This window comes from Cygnus atratus, chromosome 3 (genome assembly GCF_013377495.2).
Source record: "Cygnus atratus isolate AKBS03 ecotype Queensland, Australia chromosome 3, CAtr_DNAZoo_HiC_assembly, whole genome shotgun sequence".
Classification (NCBI taxonomy): domain Eukaryota; kingdom Metazoa; phylum Chordata; class Aves; order Anseriformes; family Anatidae; genus Cygnus; species Cygnus atratus.
The window spans coordinates 58,096,572-58,123,250 of NC_066364.1; the positions used below are offsets into that span (position 1 = coordinate 58,096,572).

Sequence of the window (26,679 nt, forward strand, 5' to 3'; positions counted from 1 at the left end):
CAAAAAAAATTGCTGCTTCTGTCACTTGGACTTCTCAGAAAAATGTTGCCAAAATTGCTCAAAGTTCTGAGGGGTCTGGCTCCTGACAGACTCTACAAAAATAATTGAAGATATAAACTGGGGAGGGGGGGTGGTACCAGCTATCTTTAAGTGTAGAGAAAGCCTGGCTTCTCTATTTCTTCCTTTTCCCCAAGAAATGAGATTTATGTTCTCATAAAAAGTGGGCTCACTGCCCACTTTCACAGTGGGTATGGGGTAGGATAGACAGTCTCCTAACTCTGTGCAGAAGGTGTATGAGCGTCAAAAACGTGATTTGATCCCATCGTATTTACAGGATTTTGCAGTGCATTTGCCAACTATGTAGCCTTGATACAAACAAGAATCCAGAGCTTTAGGGGAATGAAACAAAATGGGTGAATCTAACTTCTCCTTTAGTACTCCTTCATTTACGAATATGGTTTGAGCAACCTTTTCCTCCTAGAAGGGCATATATAGTCTGTGTAACTGAAGTGGGAAGAATGAGTTGGTTTGCATCCTTCCTCCCCTCCCCACTGTTCCACAGATCTAGCACAAAGTGCTACCAGGCACAGTCTCTTGTGAGTCCCTTGGCTTCAGTCTTGTGCTGCTTCTAGCTAATGTAATTTTTTCCTTAGTGCTAGAAATACAAGCCAGTATTGCAGTGCTGATAGGAAAAAAAAATCAAACATTCAGGAGATTTTATAAACCAAATGTGTTGTGCAGGATTGTTTACAGGTTGCAAAGCTAGGCACTCTGACATTAGAAAAGGCAAGATATATTTATGGGTGGTCATACAACAGTAACATCTGAGTTAAGATTTTTAACTGCACATTCACACGCTATTTCTCTGCAGGGCTTTTCCCCAGTTTCATACGGAGGTTGGATGCACATAAGTTTCAAAGCAACTGTAAAAATAGTATTTCCAGACTTTCAAGTGTTTGTATTTGCAGCCTAAATTAACTCAGTCTCAACTATGCTGTTTTTTTTTTTTTTGTTTTGTTTTTTCCAAATAAACATAAAGAAATGTATACAATAAGCCTGTGCTTGTGTGCATATACATACCGCCACATGGTCTGCTGTGAAGAAAATTAACTCCATCCCATCCAGAACCAGTACGCATACATTCACATACATGTATATAGTAGCCCTGTATTTGGCACCAGTTATGCCAAATAAAAACAGTCACAGGACACATCTGCATTTGAGGCTGAAGGTGAACATAGAGAGGGAAAGAGAGAAAAATACAGAAACATTCTTGAATGTCTTTATTCCCTGTTTTTAATCCTATTTCTGTTTGGTTTTGTTTTGCTTTGCTTTGTATTTTTTCACCTCAGGAGTGTTCTGTTGTACTTTGTGATCGTTTATAAGATAAGTGTTTTCTCTATTGCATAAAAGTAATTTTCCATGCCACATAAATTTTTGTCTTTTCAATATGGACCTTCCCAAACATATAATGCTTTGAGTCTGGGCAGAGTAGCTGAAGTAGAAATGTCCTTAAGGGAAAAAAGGTGAAAATAGTGAAAGTGGATTTTTTAACCTTCACCTCCAGTTTCAGGAGAAATGGGAGAAAAAGTGGATGAATTTACACATAGATATGTGCATACAGTGTTCTGTTAAAGTTTAACTGGTTTGCCCCTACTTTCAAGATCTGATCATCTTGAATCTGGATTCAAGAAATAAGTATGTGTTTAAATAGAACGTATGTGATGGCAGTGGGTTTTGCTAATTTTAATTAGCAAAGTCTAAACTGATGAGAAAAAAAAAAAAAGTTATCAAGGTCCCCTGCTATTAATAGAGTGGAATGATTAGCAGTGCATTTCTCACAAACCCCTGGAGAATTTTTTCTGTGAACTACTTGGTAAGTTTCTGTGAATGCTATCAGATACAGAAGTAACCCCTAAATGAAAGGGAAAGAGGAAAATGAATAGACATCAAGTGAAGTTAAATAGATTAGTAGTACCAAAAGATAAAGATTTATGCAAAATTTGCAAGCGGTGAGAAAGATCTCAGCAAAACACAGGTGAACTTTACACCTTATCTAACTTAAAATAACATTCTGCATCAATTATCCAGTTATTTTTAGGCTTTGCTAAATCATGGCTATTAATTGTTACATATATTGAGAGATTCACAGCCTTTGTAATTGAGACGTCATCTCTGGAAAAAAAAAGTCAAGTTGTCTTTGGCAAAAGTGAGTCTAAAATCAGTCTTTTATTATTGCTGAGATATTCTCCATCCAGGGAAGAAATATCTATTTCTTAGCTGGGAATACAAGGCGTGCAATATGTGGCTACATTCATGACAGGTTCTGAAAATAAAATGCATGAATTATTCTAATGACAAGATTTTGATGTACTGTTGTTGTGGGGAGGAAGTTGTGATAGATGGCTATGCCAAAGGAGTGAAGCACAGTGGGCTAGATTGTGAAAATTGTATTCATGTAATTGAGTGCTTATATGCACCCAAACCACTGAATTATTTGTATAACCTATTCATCTGTGGTCAGCATTTTGGATATTTTTAGAGAACAGAAAGAATCCTACCTTGAATAGCATCTTGCTACAAAAAAATGTTCAGCTAGATCTAGCTATAAATTCCTTACTAGTCTCTCAGCCTTTTTTATAATTTTTGCTAACGATATTGAGTAATATTTAATGAATGTTCAAGCTCTTTTTTGGGGGATCCAATTGGAAGTTTCATGAGATATTCTGGATGCAAGGAAAAGGATTAACTTGATAAGCATAAAGGGAAGAGAGTGAAAGCATTGTGGAGCTCTGTGTTTCCATTTTAGGATGCTACCCAAAATCCTTTCTCAACCCTACCACCCAGTACTATTACAAAGCAGAGGAGATATCTGTGTACATTAAAGCTGAGTTTGAACTTACTTAATATAGTAGGAAACATTAATTTACATGTAGTTTATGTACTTTGTCTTCTTTACGCTAATTGAAGTTCATCTGAGATGAACATGAATAACTTCATTAGCTGGAACTGAGTATTTTTTCTTTTTCTTCACTGTCTACAAGTTGCTCTTACTGTGAAGTGTGAGCACATGTAATAGAAAGCGAAAGCAGACCAGAATATAAATAGGAAATAGGCTGTGAGATGAGTAGAAATTTGCTCTAAATACACACTCATGTTCAGTCAGATTCACTAACCTGTTTTATATGGTACTCACAGAAAATTGCTGGTAGGCAAGGTGGAAAAGAAGGTGATATTTCTAAACATCTCTGTTAAAATATGAAAGGTATAGGACACACCATCATAGCTCCTATGATAATAAAGAATCTTTTTGCTACCTGCCTATGCAATTAGCAGTTGTAAAGTAATCCATTAATTAAATGACCATGCAGTAGATTAAGGGAAGGCTTAGGGGAGCGTCTTGTTAGATAAATAATGTTATGTCTGTATCATTTTCTAACCTATTTTCCTATACCAAATGAGTTTTTAAAGGGGAGGGAGAAAATCATTGAGTTTGCTGGTAAATGCACACAGAACATCTAGGCGTAATGTGCTGAAATACAAAGCCTATCTAACATGGACCTGAATTCCTCTAGAGCGCCAATAGACAGATTTCTTATTATGCTTTGTCTTGTCTTCAGTGTCAGTGACAAGATTTTTCTCCCACTGAAATCTAATTACTAGCAGAACTGGGAGGATTTCAGCTGGTACTGTATCTACAGTGTTGTTAAGAAGGAGAAGGAGGGAGAGAAAAAAAGACACTTAAGAAATATTTGAAGGAAGATCAAATAATTTTTAGTGATTAGTGAGGCAACAAAATTAAATATTTCTAATGAGAGGATTACTTAACGGTCCTAACTTGTGATGTCTTTTACCTTAGGTGTGCAGAAGGCTATTTTGGACAACCTCTAGTACCAGGGGGATCATGCCGACCATGCCAGTGTAATGACAACCTTGACTTCTCTGTTCCTGGCAGCTGTGACAGCTTGTCTGGTGCTTGCCTGATATGTAAGCCAGGTACAACAGGCCAATATTGTGAGAGGTGTGCTGATGGATATTTTGGCAATGCTCTTGATGCAAGGAACTGTCAACGTAAGTCATGAACTTTTACTGTTTCTGACAGAATTGATCTATTCTATATCTGTGTTCCTGAGAGGAAGAATGCACCTCTGTATGCGTGCACAGGAGAAATGATATGGTATACTTACACCTCTAATAATACTGCTTTACCTGCATCTGCATTTGGAAAGGGAGATTTCAAAATAAATAGAAGGAAGAACCTATTACAAAGCTTCCTGCTGTAGTTGAAGCAATAATGAAGCAGACATGGAACAAACCTAGGAGAACGGAGCGCTGCATGGATGCAAAAGGTTATACTAAATGTCAAATCTACAAAAATAAATACAAATAAATAGAAATGCTCTAAGTCAGCAAAATCTCGTTAACTAGTGAGATTGGTGCTGAAAGGAGGAGGGAAAGATAGGAGGGAAGGGAGGAGGGAAGGATATTTCAGTTACTGTAGGGTCCAAATCTGGCAAAACTTGGGACTTCCTTCCCACCCGCATGACATCAGTAAGTGTTAGAAGCTGCTGCCTCTTAGAGGACACGATTCTCCCCTCTCCTGCAAGGCTGAGTCTACTAGGTCCTGTTGAATTTTCTAAGGTGCTGTGGAGAAGGATTCCTGGCACTGCAACAAGCTACCATTTCTCAGTGAAGTGGTACCATGTTGTTAAAGTATAAGCCCCGGCTCCAGAGTCAGCTTTCCACACTGTGATCACAAGAAATCATGGAGCACATGTAGGAGCAGGAGGTTTTGCTTCTGTAGGAGGCAGTATCTCCCACTGAGTCCTAGCTGGCAAAATTCAGAACACAGCTATTAAGCAGAACAAGTGCTTTTAGCTTAAAAACATCCACATATGCTTCCACCTCATTCTGAGGAATGGAATAAAACAGATTATAAGATCTCCTGAAAGAGCAGAGTATTTTATTTCACTGTCACTAGGTTTTAATTCTCTTCTTTCATTGGAATAAATGCAGAGCCACTCTATTGAGTACAAAGGTTTAATATCAGGATAAAATTATGCCAGTAAAGATCAGCAATAAGCACTGTCTTATTGCTGTGTGTGTAGGAACTCAGGGACTACTTCTTGCAGGGTATGTTGCAAGCACAGAAGTCTGATCCACTGGCATCCATCTCCAAGATTTGCTCTACTAGTGGGTCGCAGTTTGATACTCAGAATACAAGGTAACATTGGACCACCTAAGACTAGATGGGAGTCACAGAGATGCAGAACATAGCCAGGTTTCTCAGCTAAGGCTAATAAGCACTGATATAGGTAAAATGGTAGGCGGCCATGGATACACATACCTGTGTAAATGCTTTCTGTAGCTATATAATACAGTGTTGGATAAAAGTTGGACAATCTCTGCATTAGTTAATAATTTATGACGAATTGTGTCATATAAGTTAGGGTGTTAAGTGCGTAATGTGATTTAAAAAACAGTGCATTTCAAAAATCATAGTTTCCAGTAGCTTGTCACCATTCCTGAGGCATCGACAGGACTGTTACTTTGAACATTTCTACAGCAGCGGCAGCTGCATGGGAGAGATGTAATATGAGGAGAGTTCAGAAAGCATACAATTAAAAATAAAAAGTATTAAAAATAAATACATATTTAATGTAGAATTACAGGCTTTGCTTTTGTTGTTAGTATCACTGACAAAGAGAGCCCTATAATGTATTCATAGCCTTGTGCTCACAGTTACCTTGCATTCATCTACTCTGTGCCTTTCATGTGGGTTTTCTTTTTTTGCATATGATTTTCTTATTTCCTTTGCCAACTTTCATGAAGTTTGCCCTGCAGCTACAATATCAGAGGGACTGTGCCTTTACTTTGTTGTTTTCAATTTCATTCCTTATTAAAAAGCCAAATCCAAGAGTATTGCAAAGCATGAATTTTGCTCTCAAATTATTGTTTGAAATGTTCCTTGCTCTTTCTCAGTACAGTGCCATCATCATGTGCATTAACCATTTCAAATGACAGTACAACTTTATATCACCATAGCATTTCTGAATTTCTTGGTGTATCTGTACAAAATAATAAATCTAAGAGCACGGAGCAAATGTCCTAGGCTTATTTGATTTGATTCTTGTAGGTTGTTTTTTTGGTGTGAAACAGCACAGTGTGCTGAAGCAAATAGCTAGAGGTTGTGCTGATGGTAGTAGAGCTAGGTGACATGAGATAAATTAAAGGAAATATCCAAGTGTGTTTATGTGCCAGTGCATAGGTACAACTATGGAGGGGAATAAGTGTGTAGGTTGATTATAAATACAGACTCATAAATATTTATACAAATCAAGAGAGAATAAGACGGGTCTTAACCAGTGTCATTTTGGGAGAGAGTAAGACAAATTTCTTTGTATTGTATTATAAGAATATATAACAATTATATTAAGAATATATGATATGTCATTTGGAGTAATATATAATATTAAACTCAGTTTATAAAAACAGTATGTTTTATTATTCTTGTGATTTCATATTCCTGATAAGTGAAAAGGTTCAAAATAGAAAGGCTTAGGTTTTTGAGGTCTGTATGAAAAGGTTGGTGAATTACTAGCTGTTAATTTGCATTGATAATCGTGTTTTTGTGTGTTTGGGCTTACACATCATCTTTCACTGTTGACCATTGTAATTAGGAAGATACTCTAAATGTGTATATGTAATAGTCATTGCTGTGCACAGTTCGGATTATCAGTAGTTTTAAAACATAAATATTATGGTAGTTGGTAAGGAATAGGGCTGCATGCAGGATGAAAGAGGTGAACATCGCTACCAGGCTGAGAAGAGAGCCCAAAATATTTCTATTTATTTCTTTTTAGTTTATTGTATGTTTGTCTTTGTTATTATATTGTTGTTATGTGCTCTCAAAGATATGAGATATCTTTTTGAAAATATTTGAGAAATAAGGTCGTGAACAGACTGGCAAGTCATAAAGTCACCTTCATTCAAAAGAAGTAGCTTGTGCATAATACCTCAAAAGTGGGGGGAAAACCAGAAAAAAGATCCTTTCAATTCACAGTATAGTAAGTCCAATGAAGTTATGAGGAATATCCTCTTGTAATAGTCTCTATATAGAAAAAAAACAACTGCTTTGTCTCTAGTGGCACCTTGTGACATGCAAGTATGTGACCACCATGTGTTAACTGTTGAGGCTCTCAAGTGTTTCTTAAAATGAAGTTGTCAGGTTAAGAAAAAGACCAACACATGTCAGGGCACTGCAAGAAGGGAAATCTGGATTGCAGCCTGTTTCACAAAGTAGATCAGTAATAAATATAGAGATGTGGATTCATTCCCCTCTGGGGAAAAAAAGGACACACAGGAACTAGTTCCTGCTAATGGAATTGGTGCCTGTATAGTCAGAGTTGCTATGACACACGGTCGTGTCCCTCCTTTCCGTATTGTGAGTGCTGAAGGGATTTTTCTAATCTCTGCATGCCAAAAGAATTGTGTTCAAAGGGCATAAAGGGTGATAGAAAGCTTCCCAAATATTTCTCTTCTCCCAAAACATGAGCATTTAGGAGCCAAAAGCAGTGTTGTTTTTTTGTTTGTTTGTTTTTGTTTGTTTTTGTTTTGTTTTGTTTTTTCTTTTCCCCCTTAACAAACAGCAGTTCCTTCTCACTGCTGTTTTAAATCCTTAGACAAGTTCTATGACAAGTTAGGCTGGTCAGTTGGGTTACATTTCCTCTGCAAGCTCTGATGCTGTTGCAGGGGCAGAGGTACTGGTCAGGTATTGGAGCAGGTAACGCTCAGGTCTCTTTTTCAGCTGTACTCCAGGGTCCTGCCTGTGACAGAGAGCCCGGGGTTTGAGTGAGGATGTTACTGCTCCATAACCAGGCACCTGGAGGCAACCTTCTTCTCATTCCTTCTCTTCCTACCCAGCACATGGACATGGGCTGAACTCCCGTGCAGCAGGACCAGCCGATGCAGCAGTAACACTCCCATCTACCATAGCTAAATCCCATACAGACCCTGTGGAAGAGTCCATGCCCCTTTTTTCCTCAGTGCCACCCTGCCCATTGCAAGTTTTGGGACAGTGACCTGGCTGTCCTAAGACTGAGAGCACCCCTTGTTCCCCATCACCCCATTTGCCCTGAAATTTAGTGTGTAAAGGCAAAGTTGTTACTCTTCTGAAACCTTTTTACTTCTTCATTACACACTCAGTAATGTTCTCTGAACATCCTCTTTTGATCTGATAGGTGCATAGAAAACAGGTTGTTTTATGAAGTCAAAGCAAAAATTCTCAGGGCAATAATTTGGAGCACAATTCTACGCTACTGTGAGTAGGTAAACGTTTATTGTCATAGTATGAGAGTGAAGCCTTCCTGCTTTCCTCAGACCTGCTTTCTTGGGTTCCTCAGGGTGGCAAAAGCTGCATGGTAGACGTTTGGCTATTAGTTAGCTTCAGTAGCATATGTGTTCCGGAAATACATTAACAGCTCCTCCTTATTTGTCTGTAGCCTGCCACTGCCACATCAATGGATCCATCTCGGAGATCTGTGACTCCAAGACAGGCCAGTGCGAGTGTAAAGCCAACGTGATTGGTCGCCGGTGTGATGTGTGCAAGGTGAGTGATGAGGAGTGATGTTTTGTTTAAGTTTGCTTCCCTGCTTGGCATAACCAAGTACAGTCTGGTTTTGGATTCCTTTTCTTTTTTGTTGATTTTTTTAAGGATAAGAACTGATAGGAATTGTTCTTACGTACAGAGAAATAAAAAAAAAGATAAAATGGCTGTTTTTAAAACGTTTTTCAAAGCTTTTTAAGAACAAAACACAGAACAAAAGTAAATCTCCTTTTGTATGCAATGAATATATTTTAAGCCTCACTATACATATAAGTACATTTTTATGTATGGTATGTACATTTCATATTTTGAATGTTCAATATAAATAAATTAGTTAAAAGTATTGCAGCTCTGGGGAAAAATCTCTCCATGAAAAAAGTTGCAAAATATCTGATAGCATCTGGTATTCAAAAAAGCAGAAAGCTCGTTTACTCCTGCTGTGAATATTATGCTTTTACTTTTTTCTTTTTTCTCAGGGGTTCTTTTTGTATTGTCCAAATACTGCATATTTTTTGGTGAAAATGCCTTTTGCCTTGATGTTGTTTTGCTGTCACATAAATCACTGCAAAAAGAAAAATGTTTTTCATGAACTTTCACGGAGAGATTTCTTTAGGTTGCTAAGGAATATTTTATAAGTGCCTGTATGATTCTCTGTTTCAGTGTGAGGACTCATGGATTAGGCCCTGCCCTCAGAACACCCTATGCACATATTTATGTGCATATTTAAAGCACATATATTTGTACATATACACAATATTTGTGTAAAAACCACAAGGATAATTTTCACCCTTTAAGCTGCATAATTTTTGACGTGGTTTCCCAGGGGAGAACATTCTCTTCTGGCATCTGTTTTGATACCAAATCATTGGTATCAATGGAATTTGCCACACATAGTATAACGTACATATACAATATATCAAACTTGTTAATATAATATTGGCTGTTGCTTGGAATTAATCTTTGTTTACTATTGCCTTTATTCCTGTACTCTTTTATTTGGTGTAGTTTCATTGCCTGCACTTTCTAACAGTGTTTACTTTCCATTCTTAAAGCCCAGCTACTTCTGGGCCCCAGAAAAGCTGTTTTGTATACCCTGTGCCTGCAGTGCATTAGGATCCATGTCACTGCAATGTGATATGTCAGGAAGATGTATCTGCAAATCAGGATTCATGGGCAAACGCTGTGAAATCAGCAGACAGGTGCCTAAATTGAAAGAAAATGCACGAAGCAGTCAGCAGATCCGAGTCCCCCCTCGCAGATGGGGCTTCAGCAGTGCCAGTGGGTGCCCACGGGGTGCTTACCGGCCTGCTACTCCGGTAATCAGAAACTGTGTGCATTGCATGGGCTGAAACCTCATATTTGCTTGTGGTGTGGTGTTTGTTTGTTTGTTTGTTTGTTTTCTCCCTTTAAATAAATGTGCTACAATACATTAACTTATCAAGGAACACACAGGCACAGAAAACAGGCTGCCGTTCAGGGTACTTTCCCACATCCAGGGTTTGGCATAGTGTAGATAGCAATATAGGCCAAAGTCAAATACCAGAATGAGTCCAAAAGCAGCACAATCAACAATAGTATGCATAAAATGTATGGGTGATGTACATACATGAGTGAAATCAGTGGGATATTCATGGCCTTCAGTAGAGCAAAACTTCCTCCTCTAATGATTCAAGAACCAAAGTTACAAGTTCATGAGAAGAATCAGCCCCAGAGGCAAAGAGTTAAGATCTAGCCTTGAAATATCAAACATGACACGTTTAAAGTTCTCACTTGTGAATATGGACAGTTTGAGACATTTTTTATTTTTAACCAGGCCAAGTGCACATTACTTGAATACAATTCCCAAAATAATAGAAGTATTCATTGTTTATCACTTATCATTATTGCTTATCACATACCAGTAAAGAAACTCTTTTACATCCTAACATGATGTAGTTATGATGCAACTGCTTCTAACTGAGCAGTGTTTTAAGTATGTGTTTTTTTTTTTTTTTGTTTGTTTGTTTGTTTTTCTTTTTTCTCCCCTGCTACCAAAGACATCTTGTTTGAAAAGTACCTGGCAGTGTTTTGTCTTCCTCAGTCAGGCTCCAGGATTCATGCCTTCTTTGCTTGTATGGATTCCTTTGGAGAATGTGAGCTTTTACTTATTTAACATAAATTACATAACTGTATTGCCCACACAAATACTCAACATACGCTGGTGCAGGGACACAATATAATACAATACTCAGAAAATGTATTGTGTTTCTTTGTTGTCATCCAGGATCTTATCCATTGTTCAGTAGATGTGATTCTCAGAGTTTCTGTGTATAAACAAGCTTTGCTGAGGGCTCAATGTGGAGACTTATCTTGGGGGTCTGCATGACTGATCAAAATGTTTTTCACTGTGCAGAGCTCATCACAGAATACAACCCAGCATGCTAGTGATCTTTTCTTCCTTCATGCAGAGTGGAGTGCTAGTGTATTGGACTGTTTTTCTGTTTTTCACCCTTATAAACAGAATTTATTAGATCCTATCAAACTTTCTATTGAGAGCTGAGCTGCATGCTGTGCATTGTTTGCTTCACTGTATTAATCTGATTGTCTGTCCTGAGGTTTTTGCATATTCGCAGTTCTGAGATTTTCTTTGTGTGTAGAAGAAATCTTTAGAGATAGTCTGTATATTTAATTGAACATTGGAGTTTAATTACAGGAGTTTGAGTATTCCTTTCTCTCTGATATGCTGTATTTTGTCATGCCGAAGCATGTAATTGGCAAAACATTTCATTATAGAACTTGGAAATGAAATCAGGGTTATTCCTTATTATGTGTATAATCAAGCATTTGCTTAGTTTCATATGAGTCTTCAGGCCAAATTCTGGCTGTATGTGGTATGTGTGGTCCTGTATTCTGATGCATGTCGGTCAATTCTCTATGGGAATGTGGAACCTCAATATTAATCTCAGAGCTCAGGTTTGAGAACTTTTATGTGGAAACCTGCTGAATTCTCTGGGATTTCACCTATACAGGAAATTGCGTGTTCAACTGTGGAAGCAAATCCATGTAAAATGTAAGTCTGTACAGTGCAAACTTGAAAAAATTGTACAGATCTAGACTAGGTAAAAACCAAATAGCACATGTCTGGGTCACACAGTAGTACATGGTAAAGGTATTTATCTTCCACTTCAGTCCATTCATATTCATTAGCATTGATTTAATTTATTTTTTAATATCTCATTTTTAACATTTTACTTTCCTAGCAAACTTTCTGATAGATTTTTGCTATTGAATGTTTTAATATCAAATTCAGGTTAAGCTAGTAACAGGATTTAGATTTCAGTATTCTCTGAGAATCATCATTGTGAGGAAAAAAAAAAGTAGAAAACTAATCCCATTTCAAATCACACTAGCTCAAGACTGAATTCAAAAATAAATAAGTAAATATCAAGTACAGTGTGCTCTTAGGGGCCTCTGTAATAACCATACAGTCTGTAGGTTAGAAGCTTCATGAGGAAGTCCATACTGCAGTATATACATAAAGATGTCTTCCCTTCTTTACAAGTATACTTTTCTGCATTCCGCTATTGGAGTTAACAGGGAAGTTTATTACTATAATTGATGACATCTGCTGTGGTTCTGGAGGAACTTTATGATACTGAATGCAAGAAAAAAAAAAAAGTCAAAGAATGAAAATAGTAAGAAGAGAAAAAGAGGGTCATTATCCCAGTCTTACGCTTACGCCAAAGACAGTTTTTGTCTCAAAAATAAGCAATTCCCATTACTTGCTTGTAATGCAAACAAATGCATTCTATCCACATTCTTCTGAAGTTATTCCTAAGAATTATTCAGAAGAAACACCCTCGAGTTACAGAATACTGTATATGGCCGTTGCCTATGGTCAAAGGAGATAGAGAGTCTCTGAACAAGTAGAGTTTGGTTGAATCAATGTCAATTCATAGCTAAGAATTTGAATTCATTCTCCTAGAAATCAACTCTACCTAACATAATCTTACAAGCCAAACACCAATGTATGGCTCCATCATTTCATTTAGGTTAAGTGAAAAGTATCTGAAAGCCAGTCTGAAGACTATACATAGACACCTTCTCATTGAAATTGTATTTAAGGAAACAGCCTCATAGGAGGTGTGTTGCCTATGGAACGTTCATTATAACATTAGGTAACATTCTGAAGTTTTTATTCTTTTTCATCTGCGTAGGGCATATAGTGCCCTTACCCCCTGTTTTACTCCTATAATTCTATTTGTTAAGAGTAGCGTTTCAGTGTTCAAGAGGAAAAAATCACCCTGGTCTCCGTACACCCTCAGCTTTTCCTCTTTTCTCCTGGTAATCCTTCTATGTACTAATTGCTCTTCCTTTCTCGGTGGCAGCCTGAAACATTTGGCTTACAGTCTTCAAGGGGATGTGTTCCCTGCAACTGCAACTCATTTGGTTCCAAGTCCTTTGACTGCAATGGAGATGGGCAGTGTTATTGCCAGCCAGGAGTGACAGGGAAGAAGTGTGACCGCTGTGCTCATGGATTTTACAACTTCGAAGAAGGAGGCTGTACTCGTATGTAAACTCTTTTTGGCCAATTGCAGATTTATTTATTTATTTATCTATTTCTTTTCTTACTAAGTTGACCAGTTTTGGATTACTTAACAAATTTCCTGGCAGGTAGGCGTTTTCATAGACAGCCTTGTAAATCAGTCAATTGGCAAGGAGTGTGATTGGCAAAAAGAAAAGATCGAAGCTATTCCTGCTATTTTAAGGTCAGTTTATGGCTAATCTGTTACAGACACCTATGTTTAGAAGGAATAGGGGTGTCTTTTTCTCCAAGAACTTTCTGCCCAAAAAGTTCCTCTAATTTAGTTATGGCAAGGATATCATAGAAGGCTGATTAAGGTGCTTGCAAACCCACGTCAGCCTGAAGGGATGTGAATAGAGGTCTTTTCCAACTTGAATGATTCTATGATTCTAGTTTTATCCCAAACTTTTTCACTGTCCTTACAAGGTTGATCCTTTTTTATTAAATTTCTGTACAGTAATATTTAGGGTATTGCTTACTTGTGTACTTTTTGTGTACAACAAGATTTTCAGATAATAACCTTTACTACGTCCATTGTGTAAGCACGGGAGAAGTGTGCTCTTCCAGATGCTGAAATTCTAGCCTCAGACATTAAATATTTCCAGCCACTTCTTTACATTTGTGTTTGTTCCTTTGGAAATAAGGTCAAACACTGAAACAAACACTTTCTGTCCTTAAAGCAATACAGACTGCTAGATCAAAAAGAATCTAACCCATAGGTCTCCTCACAGAGAAATACTTAATCTTTGCTGTATTTCTAATGTCTCATAGACTTGTTTAGGTCTCATCACAGGAATTGTAGATATTTATCTAGGGAAGCTGGCTGCTGGGATGACAGAGTGGTGGTGATGGCCCCACAATGCATTCCTTGCTGATGGCTGAGTGCTGAAAAGCCAAGGACATTGCTGCTGTCATTCTTCAGGCCAAAGCAGAGGTGTTCTTTCCAGAACCAGTAATCACCACCCCCAGTACCCTAGTCCTCCTCGTTTTCCTTCAGGAAAGCAGCAGAAGCAGCAAGCCTAGCTCTCTGCCTTTTCTTACGACCTTTTTTTATGGAAGAAACTTCTAGGTCTTGAGACCCGCATCTATGCAGCAACATTCAATTTCAGCTGTAAAGCTGATAAACCTTGAGCCATGCTGGTTTACAGATCAGAACTAAAAACATTACTCTATGGTATTGTCTGCCATGAGAGGGACGGGCTAAGAAAATGTTTACCATGTTGTAAAGTTCAACATGGTACCATGGAAAAGGGAAGGGTTGGTTCACAGGCTCGCTGAGGCACTAAAAGAACTTGAAATAAATTGCAAATGATATCTGCAGTCCTAAGCATCTTAGCACATAAATGGAGAGGGAGGAAAAAAAAAACACACAACTATAGATGATCTTAATGATTACTCTCTTATTCTAATATTTCACAGTTTAAAAGCACATCACTATTGTGAAATATTACAGAATGTTAATTTCATACAGTTGGGGAAGGGAGATAAGAGGGCAATTAACAAGATCTCACATTAAGATTTTAACTGCTCGTTTAGCAAACATGAAAAGACCAAGTTTAAGGAACGGTGATGACATGGGAAAGTAGTGTAAATCCAAATAATATTTTAAATAAAAATGTATCTGCCTGTGGTCATCAAGTATTCTAAATAACCTCAACAGCTAAATATGCTAAAGAAAATTAGATTTTTAGAAATTCCAAAGTAACTATAACAGATGGAGAGGAATTCTGTTTTCAAAATGCTGTTTATTCCTCACTTATTTATAGTAGGCCTTTTATGTATTCCTTCAAATGACAAAAAAAAAAAAAAAGGAATTAAATTATGAATCACAGAGAAAATGAGAAATTTAATGGAAGTATATCAAATCATGCTAAGAAGAAACTGCACAAAAATGAATACTAGAGTGACAGTTAAGTATCGAATAAAATATTATACCTCTTTTATCTAGCTTTTATCCAAAAGAAATATAAGTTGATTTTTGTGCAATAAAAATCATAGTTTAAAACAAAACAAAAATTTTAAGAATCATCAGTTAGTGTTGACATTCTGGCAGTAAAGATACAAGAGAAATTCCTATTTCACTGTTGCTTGCAGCAAATGTTTTGTATTTTTTTCCATAATATTTTCTTTTAATGATGATAAAAAAAAACAAAAACTATTGCTGTATCACGCCCTGCCCCCCTCCACCCCCCTATACCTTTTGAACCAATTTTGGCTAAGAACTGAAAGTCCTTACAGGTCACATCCAAAAGCCTCAGTCTCCCAATGAGAGATGTATTCCTGTAACATCTGCAAGCCACATTGTGTCAAAAGCTTCTATGTAACATGTTTTCCAATCTTGTTCTGGCAAGACTGAGGCAAAACTTTACATCTTCTTTGCATTAGTTACCTCATTTTGGAAACATTGGTGGGGAAAAATGAAGATCAGTTCTTGTTTGAAATATAGATGTATTGGTTTCATCTTTGCACCTCTCTCATTATCTGCCTTTACTTTAAAATAGAATAGAATAGTTCAGTTGGAAGGGATCTACAAAGATCATCTGGTCTGACCACTCCAGGGCTAACCAAAAGTTAAAGCATGTTATTGAGGGCATTATCCAAATGTCTCTTGAACACTGACGTCATGGGTCAACACTGATGCATGGGGCATCAAACTATTTCGTACCACAAAAGCGATGAACACAAATGCAGCCCTCAGCAGTGGAGCATTATATTCCGCTGTCCTGTAACCATACTAAGGGACAGATTAGTTCTCAGAGAGTGATAAGTTGCTTATGATGCTCTTGGTCTGATCTCAGAGGTAATGTTGAGGGTGGGTATGCAAATAAATACGCACCAGTTCTGCTCCTCAAAACAACTTGGTGTCTTATGCTCCATAACTAGTCACTTGTATACTTTGAATCTGCATTTGTCACCAATGAATTGTTCACTTAATAAATGCTTTAATATCAAAGGCCACTTTTGGAACCACTTCCAAACCCAAATTGTTTTAATTGAATAAAATCTACAAAAAATTCCAGTTTCCTTTGAAGACATTGTTGTCCCCCTGACAGAGCTGTAGCACGTTCATGGTGCTTAGAAAAAGAATCCTTGATTTTATCATACATCCCACTGATTTATTTCTGCTTGTGTACAGCCTTTTCCTAACTCTGTGCTTGAGTATGAAAGCTGTATTTAAATCTGTGGGGAACAGTTGTTACACAGATGTGAGAGGCAGAGACCAGAGAATGTATAAACAGAGAGCATGAGGACAGGGCATGTGCTCATTATTCAGTTGTTTTCTGGTTACTGGGAGAAAGTACCCTGTCTACTTCCAGTGTTCCCGGTTCCATTTCACATTTTAATACATTGCTCACACAATCTGCCTCTTCCTCCAAATCCCTCTCTCACAAACTTGTTGCAGAAAGAAAATGAATCAAGCTAAAGAGTTTCTCTAAGACCCAAATGATTAGGACAATCAGAACAGAACAAGTTTGGCTGCAATGAATCTTAATTCAGAGGTGCCCATGTACTGCAGGAAGTGTTGGTGGGAAGAGGATACAGGATGATGTAGTCCAAAAAAAAGGAATAAGCTGCAAAAAAGAAACTGACACCACTTTTCTCCCCTATACGAAAAATCTGTTTGCAGCAGCAAAAATTTCAGGAAGTGGGCTCAGAGTGGTGCGAGAGGTGGCATGACATGCAGGTTCCTTGTGCAGAGGGCCCAGAGGCAGTCAGGTTGCCTCTTTCACAAGACAGCATGGCCTGGAAATCACAGAATCACAGAATTCTAGGGGTTGGAAGGGACCTCAAGAGATCATTGGGTCCAACCAGCAGTGCTCAGGTGGCTATGTCATGGGAGTGCACAATGTCGGATGGCTCCACAGTTCTGCAGTCAGGGCCTTTCTTTTTCATACGCTGTTCTCTTTGTAGTTCCTTCAAACTCAGTTAGCTCAGCTGCACTGCTTCTGGTTTTAGTTTCTCTGGGTTTACCCTGCCTTTCCTGCCTGTCTATCTCTGCAGATAACTGGGAGTTCACTGTACAGTACAGGCTGTGGTGGAATGATCCTAACCATGTTACAGCCTGTTTTCCAGATGTCACATAAAGGGGTGACTTTCACTCTGCTCTATTTTTTTTCTGTCTCCCATGAAGCCTGCGACTGTTCACATTTTGGTAATAACTGCGATCCTGTCAGTGGCCGCTGTATCTGCCCTCCCAATACCATTGGAGAGATGTGTGACAAGTGCGCGCCAAATCACTGGGGCCACGACATTGTCCGTGGTTGCAAGGTGAGTGGATCTCTATTTTCTCTCTGTGTGTCACCTCTTTCCCATTGGGTTAATACAGTAGTTTGTAGCTGGGACACAGTTTTAGGTTTGTACATCATTGTTTGTCTCTGTATTGCAAGTTCTGGTGTCAGTCAGACTATGGTGTGAGTGTCAGTGATCTTTTGCTGAGTGCAACAGACTCCCTCTTTCAGGTATGCAGCCTGTAACACCAAACACCTTGTTTGTACTGTACTGCTGTCATGCTGAGTCTGTGTCCTGCTCGAGCCTGATTTCTGCTGTTATAGCTGTGTTTAACATGACTGAGGGGATTACCAAAATATTATACAATGCAGAGACGTATAGCTTCAGGTAACTGACAGTGTCTTCACAGAATAAATTTACTTTTGCCCTAGTTGTGATGTCAGTGGGAATTTATACTTGAATTTTACTTGGGAAGGGCTTCAACTTGTGCATAAGAGACAGTGAAGAGAGAAGAAAAAAAAACAGCAACTTTAGCTGTAAAATGTGTTTTCTTCCTATTTCTTTAAAAGGAAAATAAGCCTTTTCATTAGCCTGTAAATCCTTCTTACTCCAGTGTTCGACTGAGTTTTGAAAAAGTCTGAAGGGGTAGGAAGAAGGGACAAGAAATAGGAAAACAATTATAGTGTGTCAAAGAGGCCATGAAAGCTATTGATAACATCGTACTCCTGAGTTAAGGGGAACAGTATTCAGTTAAGGTTGAAAACTAGTGACAATGAATGCTGTGTTAAGTTCAAATGCCTTCTCTCTGCCTTTCTTATTGATGACGAGGTATTTATAGTACTGCTGCAATTACTCCAAAAAACCGTCTTGTCTGAACACGGCTATTAATGCACTTTCTTAAAAGCCTGTTTGTCATGTAGCTCAGGTTGCAAATTAATTATCAAGAACATTTTCTTTTCTATATGTATAGAAAACTCCTCTTGTGAAACCTCTGCTGTGCCGCTGTGATATAGACTCTTGGCTTCTGAAGCCAGCCTAATGAGGTTGAAGACCTCTGTTTGAGCTCTGGAGTATATTCTCCGATCGTCTTTTATGTGAGCACATTAGTATGGCAGTTCCATGGCACCATCTAAATTAATAATGATCTATCAGCCCACATCTCTTTCAGTGTGTTGCAGCTAATTTCTGCAAAGTGAGATGTGAATCTCCTGCTCACACTCTTTGTAGAAGATTTCCAGAGCTGTTGTAAATCAGGAGGATAGAGAGCTTTACATAAAACTGCTTGCTTGCAAAACACACATAACAACTGATTGTAATTTAGGTTTTGATATTGCACGCTGAGTTATTTCAGTGTATGGTGAACAATTTGCTTTCTAAGCTTTATGTTCAAATGTATCTTGTAGAATAAGGTTCTTTCTGTCACAAGGTTTTATTTCTTAGGTTAGGTAGTTGTCTGGCAGTCTAACATTTAACCAGTAGTTAAACAGTTTCTCTTGCATTCAGTAAAAATTGAATTTGAATGTTTCCTGCATATAATCACCTTCTTTATAAATGGTCTTTTCAGAGCAGAAAAAACATGCTGTAAGTATTCATATAACAAACAGTTTTTCTTAGAAAATGAATCTACATTTCCCTTCTCTCTTTTTCAGCTTTGTGTCCTTAATTTTAGCAAGTCTATCCATGTCAGTTACTGTGGTAACCTGTACTGCTGGCACCAAGTTTGCTACTGCAAGCTGAACTTATTCATATGAAATTCTTGTCACGCCAGTGATCACAGTGAATGTCCTGTGCTAACTTTGTAGTACAGTCACAGTAATAGCACTGAGGGATTCTTCTGTTCTTCAGGAGCCTGCAGCTTTCTCAGCTACTTGCTTCTGTACTGAATATCTAGATCCCTTGGCAAATTATCTATTTCTCTGCTTACCTGCCTGTGAAACTCTTGTTCTGTGAGCAAGTTTACTTCCCAGTACACCGGAAGACTAAATATCCGTATCCCATACCATGCAAATTGCTATCATCTAAGAGTCCTGCTTGACAGTTATCTAGCTGTCTAGGTAACTATCAAAAGATAGTTAGTTACCTGCCTGATGGATTAGTAAAAATCATTGCACTAGATTCCACCAGGACCCCTGCCCCTGAGCAATTCCAGTTTTAGTAAAGTGATCTGAACATGCCCTGCATAGGACTTGCATAGAAAGAACTTTTTAGAGGGCACTTAAAATTGTTAAGTTAACTTTGTCTGCAGAGTTGTCCTTGATCCTGTTGGATTTATTTCATTTCACTTCACTGCCTGATTTATCAGTCATAAGTAAAATGTGTTCAAAAAGAAAACAGTGTTATAAATGTTTTAAGTATAATTTTTAGTGTTTTTAGTGTAATTGCTAGACCCTTGTTGAATAAAGATAGATGCCTAGCCTTATAATTGATAAATTACCTTTGGACAGTGGAAGTTCATTGTTGTGTAAAAACTCTACTTGTCAGTACTGTATTGTGGGTGTTGTTTTTTTGTTGTTGTTGTTGCATGCTTTTTGTTTTGTTGTTGTTGTTTGTTTTTCAGAGCAAACCTGCAATTTTCTCCTTGTTTCTCTTTTCAGTCCTGTGACTGCAGCCCCGTTGGAGCCCTAAGTTCTCAGTGTGACGTAAATACAGGCTGTTGCTTCTGCCGCCCGGAATTCTCAGGGGATAAATGCACTGAGTGCAGGTTGGGTTACTGGAATTATCCACAATGTATTGCTTGTCAGTGTGTCCAGTCAGGGACTGATCCACAGACCTGTGAGACAGAGTTGGGGAAGTGCTCATGCGTTGATCATACTGGCCAATGCAGCTGCAAGGTAGGACATTGAAGGTTGTAAGCTGATCTTATTGATGCTGAGAAATTCACTCCAAAATTCCTTGGCATTTGTACTTGGCTACAATGCCTGCAAACAAACCTAGTTGTTTGTCGTAGTGCATTTGCTAATTGTTGTGGGAGGAGTCTAACATAAAGACTTAAGTGCTCATCAGTTGCTTTTTTCACACACTGACACTTGCCAGGATAGCATCCTCTTAGGCTCTCCACTGCCTTTATATTGCTTCCTGGTCCTACAGAACTGTTGCCAATTTAAAACATTCAATACAATTCTTGTTCAGACGTTTGGCAAATTAAATGCAAACACATCAGTAATAACAATATTCCACAGAGCTAGTTCTTTATAGTACGTTGTCTTAGAGGGAGTCAACACTGATCAGTAAAATGAGTAGAATTCACTTCAATAGTATCTGTTCTTCTGAGTAGACTGCATACAATTCGAGATCACTAAAGTGGTGACTTCAGTAAGACTTTTGAAATCATCATCCACACCCTTCTTATTTGGAATTGTTCTTAGAAGAACCGTACACTTAGGTGGGTTGAAAATTGTCTGGATTACTGGGCTTAAACGATGGTTTGAATCCACTTGGTAACCGCCAAGCAGAGTACCCTAGGGCCAATGTCTTCATCATTGACCCAGGTGATGGGACAGGATTCACCATCAGCAGATTTGAGGATATTGCTGATTTGAAGGAAGTAGACATTGACATACTGAACAGTAGAACTGCAATCCGTAGAGGTAGTTGTAGAGAGTGATATGGTCTCCCCTGAGCTTCCTTTTCTCTAGGGTAAACAACCCCAACTCAGCCACTCCCCATAAGACTTGTGTTCCAGGCCCTTCACCAGTTTTGTTGCCCTTCTCTGGACACGTCTTTTTTGTAGTGAGGGGCCCAAAACTGAACACAGTATTCGAGGTACAGCCTCACCAGAGCCAAGTACAGGGGGAAAGGCAAACTGCATACTGAGCTGATTGGGGAAGAGATTGGCCAGCAGATGAAGGCAAGTCTTTATCCTCCTCTACTCAGAGCTGATAAGACTGCAATTGGAAATGGCAGCTTTAAGTTTTGACACAAGAATGCTGAGAAGGGCTAAAATGAAACTTAAAGCAGATGATCTCTAAATATATACTGAGGGAGCTGGACTCTTCTTGTCTGCAAATAAATAAATAGACAAAAGAAGCTGAGGAAAAATGCAATAGCAGCCTACAACAACTTTAAAGTGTTGCTGCAAACATGATGGATTTGAGTCCTTTTTTATAGCAGCAAAAGCATGACAGCTGCATATGGCAGCTTGGGAATTTTGGATTGGATATTGGGGAAAAAATCACTAGGAGGGTCATGCAGCATTGAAACACATTATTCAGACAGGTTGTAAAATTCCCATTCTTGGAGGTTTTCAAACATTTGCTAGTGGTTAGCCTGATCTAGCATTGATCCTCCTCAGGGAGGAGGTTTTTAAAAATGACCTTAAGAGATTCCTTTTGTGATTTTAATTTGTTCTTCTTCAAGGATTGCCCTGGCACAAAGAGCTAGTAAAATGGAAAGATGAATTTTAATGATGTAATTGCCAGGTAATTCTTTTGTTAATTGCACACCAGTCACTTCATTCTGAGTTTAAAGCATAGGCTCAACTGTAGAACCAATTAGGTTGGAAGGGACCTATGGAGATCATCAAGGTCAGACCCTTGTTTGAAAGAGACTGCTGAGGCATTATTTCCAAGGATGGAGATTCTACAACCTCTGTGCAAACTGCTTGACCACCCTCCCATTTCTCTGGTGTATTTGAACAGAACATACCATGTTCTGTTTCCCAAATCCCGATTCATTTGATGATTGGACCATAAGAAGTCTGAAGTGGGTGAATTGTTGGCAAAGGCAGTCTGAGAAAAAGTTGTTTCTCAGACTAATGAGCAGTGCTATCTGTCCTATGTCATCCACTGAAAGGGAAAAAGAAGTGTCTCAATTATTTCAGCTTCTCCTTGTATGTGACGTGCTCCAGCCCCCCTAACCATCTTGGTGGCCCTTTTCTGGGTTAGGTCCAGTTTGTCAGTGTCTTTCTTGTAGGTCTTGCAAGCACTAAATAGAAATAATGGAGTTTTATGTCATTTTTAAATAGAAATGTTTCATTTTTGATTCTTTTAAGGCAGAATATAGCTCAATGTTTCTGTGAATGCAAATTAATAATATATATTTAGCTGATGTTTAATGATGAGAAATCGCAATTGATATGAAACAATGCAAAAGCAAATAAAAGTCACAATTTATGACAGAAAAATGAGCAAATACTACTGTATTAACTCAACAGATTTTTGTTTGGTTGCCTTTTTTTTTTTTCAGAGGTTAAATCTAGGGTTAACATTTTGACTAACTTTTCTGAAAGAGTCATATATTGAAGATGCAAAATCTTTATAAAAGGGTAATCATTGCTACTTAAATCTGCTGTTATAGCTGGAAAAAAATGTGCTTTCAAAGGCTTGGGAGCTCCTTTTGTCAGTCCTGACAAAAAGCATCAAAATCTAAGCTAAATACAGTGTAAGCGTATTTGCTCATCATTACATGTGGAGAAGAGGGTTAAAAATGGTGAATCCTCAGGGGCAGTGTTGGTTTCCTTTATAAGTTTGGAAAGTTGATTTTGTTGTTTAGATTGGCTTCCTGGTATTACTGTCGAGAGGGAAAAAAAAAAAAACAACCAGTGCTTTTATATTGGTAATTTTTTTAAAATACCGTGTTCTTGGTATGAAAACAATTTTAAAGTGCCATGAATAAATTAACATGTATCTAGCCCTATCTGGTATAGCTTTTTATTTGGACTAATTGAAAAATGAAAATAAAAGCACTGACATTACAACAGTGAAACATTTCAGCCTTGTTAATACAGTTCAATGATGTGGAAAACAATCAGATGGAGAGGAGAAAGATTTTCTCCACAATATTTCCATTAAAGTATGTTTCTCAGCAAGAACATTTAGTACTGTACTTTGAATATTTTAATTTGTCAAAACTAATTCCTATTAAAGAAAAGGTTTGATTAACCCTGGCAGTTTCAGAAAGACATATTTTTTTCTTATCATATAAATCAGTTATTGAGCTTGCCATATCCAAAGTGCCATTTGATGTTTCCATGCTTGCAATAGTCATTAAGGAGCCAGCATCCATTGCTCAGAGTTACTCAGTGGAAACAAATGCAAATGTCTCTGTTATATTAATTTATATGTTTGCATACACACGTGACAGAAAGCTGAAAAGCTCCTTGAATATTTCCTTACACTTATGATTTAATTTTGCACCATTATTAATGCTGTTCAATTTTATTTTTCTTATTATTGCCTCTAAATAAGGCTTGTTCCTCATTCCCTTCCCCCCTCCCATTTTTTATTTTTATTTTTTTAATGTTCTTTCTATTCCAGGTTAACGTGGAAGGTGTCCAGTGTGACAGGTGCAAGTCTGGCACATTTGGTCTCTCTGCCAGAAACCCACTTGGCTGCAGCAGTTGCTATTGCTTTGGCCTGACTACACAGTGCAGTGAGGCAAGGGGGCTGATCCGTGTGTGGGTGAGTAGGGAACTGCTGAGCCATGTAATGCGATAATGTTGCTTCCTGCTGGCATCTTTTAGTCAGGCACTGAGAGGTAGCTAGAAAATCGCCAAACATTTAAGCAGTCATTTTCGTCTTTGTACTTTGAGAATTGGAGAGAGTAGTATGTTCCATTAGACGAACCGGGTCAAAGAATTAAAAGTAATTAAGTAGATGAGAAAACTAGTGATAGGATAGCAGATGTCAAGCCAAAGTAAAGCTATTAAACCCAGGAAAGGGTAAGTTAGTTGTTTGGAGAAATTATGCATTCTAGTGCATTGTAACACAATCCCTGGTATATGATACACAGTTTACCCAGGTGTATTCAAGGGTCATAAGTACTTGTCCAGCATAGATTTTCCATAGTTCAACTAAGCAATTTATTTTCATTGCTTTTTTAAAAAATACTATTATTTTTAAAAGAGCTTACTGAATATGCTGCTGTTTAAATCTGGGAACGGGAGGGTGTAGACCATCAGAGCAAAGAGCTCTCAACCCTTGTGTGGAAAAGGACCTTGAGACCTATGCCAGACTGTCAAGTAAGACAGACTGAATGTCTCCGTTTACCTATACAGTAAGCACAAAACACACATTGAGACCACTGCTCTTCATTGCTGCTGTGCCAGCTCCTAGTTGCATTCAAACAAAAAAATGACTTGTTCAGTCATTGCATATAGTCTGTCATATCTACATGTCAACTGTAGAGGGAATGTCTGCCTAGCGCAAATCAGCCAATACCCTGACTTGTTTCATGCGCAAGCATCAATTGGATAACAATACCTTAGGGTGAATATCAAGGAGCAATCTCTTGCTAAAGGGTTCATATCTCTCGGTTGAAAGGCACCCATTCTTCTCATCATCGTTCAAGCCAATAGCACATCTTTCCTTTCCCACTGGATGAAGCAATATATAATGATCTGGCCCAGTTTTTTCTCACTATTTAAGTTTTGCCAATCATATGCTGGTAAGATGGAGAGGAAAGGCTGTAAAGAGCTATTAAGTTATAAAATTTAGTCAAGTTTCATGACAGCAACAGTTCTAGAAAATTGTGCTTTGATCTTTGTGGCAGCACAATGCAAAAAGATAATTTAAACCTCCTGATTATTTTGTGTGTCTCAGGTTCTCAGTATTTACTCTCATATTTATGCTCACATCTAAATGAGTCTATGTACACATCTCATCTGGTTTTTGGAACTCTGATCTATTCCAGAAACGATTCAAAATTGTAAATTGGGTGCCAGTGAATTCTTCCACCTGCTAGTGGCTATTTCAAATGCTCTCAGGTGCCTCAAATGCCATTAGACATAATTAGACAAGTGAATGTTGTGCTATATGACATTAAGGGAAAGGCTTTTCTGAAATTCAAATTTGTTGACCACTTTCTTGATGTCTAAAATACAGTTATGGTAGGAACTCAGGAAACCTCACTTAGGGATGGCAATTGCTGGGAATGCTTCAATGCCTGGTCAGTCCATAGAAGCTGATGTAAATGGAAATACCAAAATGCTTAAAGTACAGCACAGAGCTTGGGTGATTCCTGACTACCTGATCCCTATCTCATGAACAGTCTGTTGATGGGATGACTATAAGGGATAAGATTCTGAATTAGTTTTCTTCCCTTTCCTCACTCTTTAGGAGACAGCACTTTTGATACCATCCCTTTCTGTGATACTTTTATCTGCACAGAATTACTAAGACACTTATTACAGTTTTTGATCAAAATTAATGATTTCTGTATCATGCTATTGTGACTCAACAAGTCAAAAAAAACCTTACAAATATCTACATAGCATCCTTATGTTTTTTATTAGATATGAATTTAGTTGCATAAAGCCTGAGTCCTCACTGTCTGCATTAATCATAGAACACTTAGCTGGACTATTGCATAAAAGTACAAAGGGATCAGACGCTGCGTTCTGCAAAACCTAGTGATGTATGTTAAGTGTTGGTGAGAAGTATGCTTCATTGTAATGTATGTTTCTCACACTGAACAAAGGAGGCCCAAGACTGAAATAGCACTATGAAAATCACATTAATAAAATTAATTGGATCAGTCACTAATAAAACTATTTCAAACAGTACTAGTACATTCTTTGTTAACATGAGGACAGGATGCAAAAGGCTTGAGGGAGAAAGTCATTATTAACACCCTTTCTCCATTTCTGAAGGAGTAATGAGACTTGACAAATGGCTCATGATGTGAAATGAAATTCCTTAGCAATATTTTTTTAAGAGTTAAAATTTAAAGACTAACACTGATATTCTTTCATGGGGAAAAACAGTCTTGATTTTCTTCTTGATTCTTTTGAACATGCATAGGTGACCTTGAAGCCAGAGCAAATGATTCTGCCACTGGTGGATGAAAACCTTCAGCACAGCACTCTTTCAGGGATTGCATTCCAGCCTCCTGAAATAGTAGCAAATATAGAGCAGGTGATGCAAGTTCTCCGTTCAGAACCTGTTTACTGGAGACTTCCAGAGCAGTTTGAAGGACGAAAGGTAAACATTAGATTCCACTGAATACTGACATGGTTTTACATATTACTATACTATACATTTGTGTTTCACAATACCTTTTTTTCCCTTCCACTGGGCACAGTAGAAAGTACTTGTCTCCATTACCATGGAAATCTGTAAGTCTGTAACGAACACTATTTTAAAATAGGTATTCACATGTACTATTTTCTACAGGATAGATTTTCTCATAAAAACCTTAATTAAAAAAATAAGCTTCATTAACTAATATAACTCTCTTGTAACTTTTTGTTTCTTTCTATTTTAAGATAAAATGCCAGATCTTTGTAAGTCATGGGAGAGAAAATGACTGAAATAAACCTTCTTTTGAAGGTTATTATTATGCA

General features: G+C 37.9%; 1 protein-coding gene across 1 annotated transcript in view; it reads left to right on the forward strand.

The window, feature by feature from the left end:
- Window positions 1–26,679, forward strand: part of LAMA2 (laminin subunit alpha 2) — a 380,546-nt gene that overhangs the window by 232,725 nt on the left and 121,142 nt on the right. Inside the window, exons 19-25 of the mRNA XM_050709562.1 lie at window positions 3,860–4,071; window positions 8,502–8,608; window positions 12,973–13,153; window positions 17,302–17,438; window positions 19,994–20,230; window positions 23,654–23,797; window positions 26,138–26,317. Of these exons, the coding sequence (XP_050565519.1) occupies window positions 3,860–4,071; window positions 8,502–8,608; window positions 12,973–13,153; window positions 17,302–17,438; window positions 19,994–20,230; window positions 23,654–23,797; window positions 26,138–26,317 (1,198 nt within the window). The remainder of the gene's footprint in view (window positions 1–3,859; window positions 4,072–8,501; window positions 8,609–12,972; window positions 13,154–17,301; window positions 17,439–19,993; window positions 20,231–23,653; window positions 23,798–26,137; window positions 26,318–26,679) is intronic.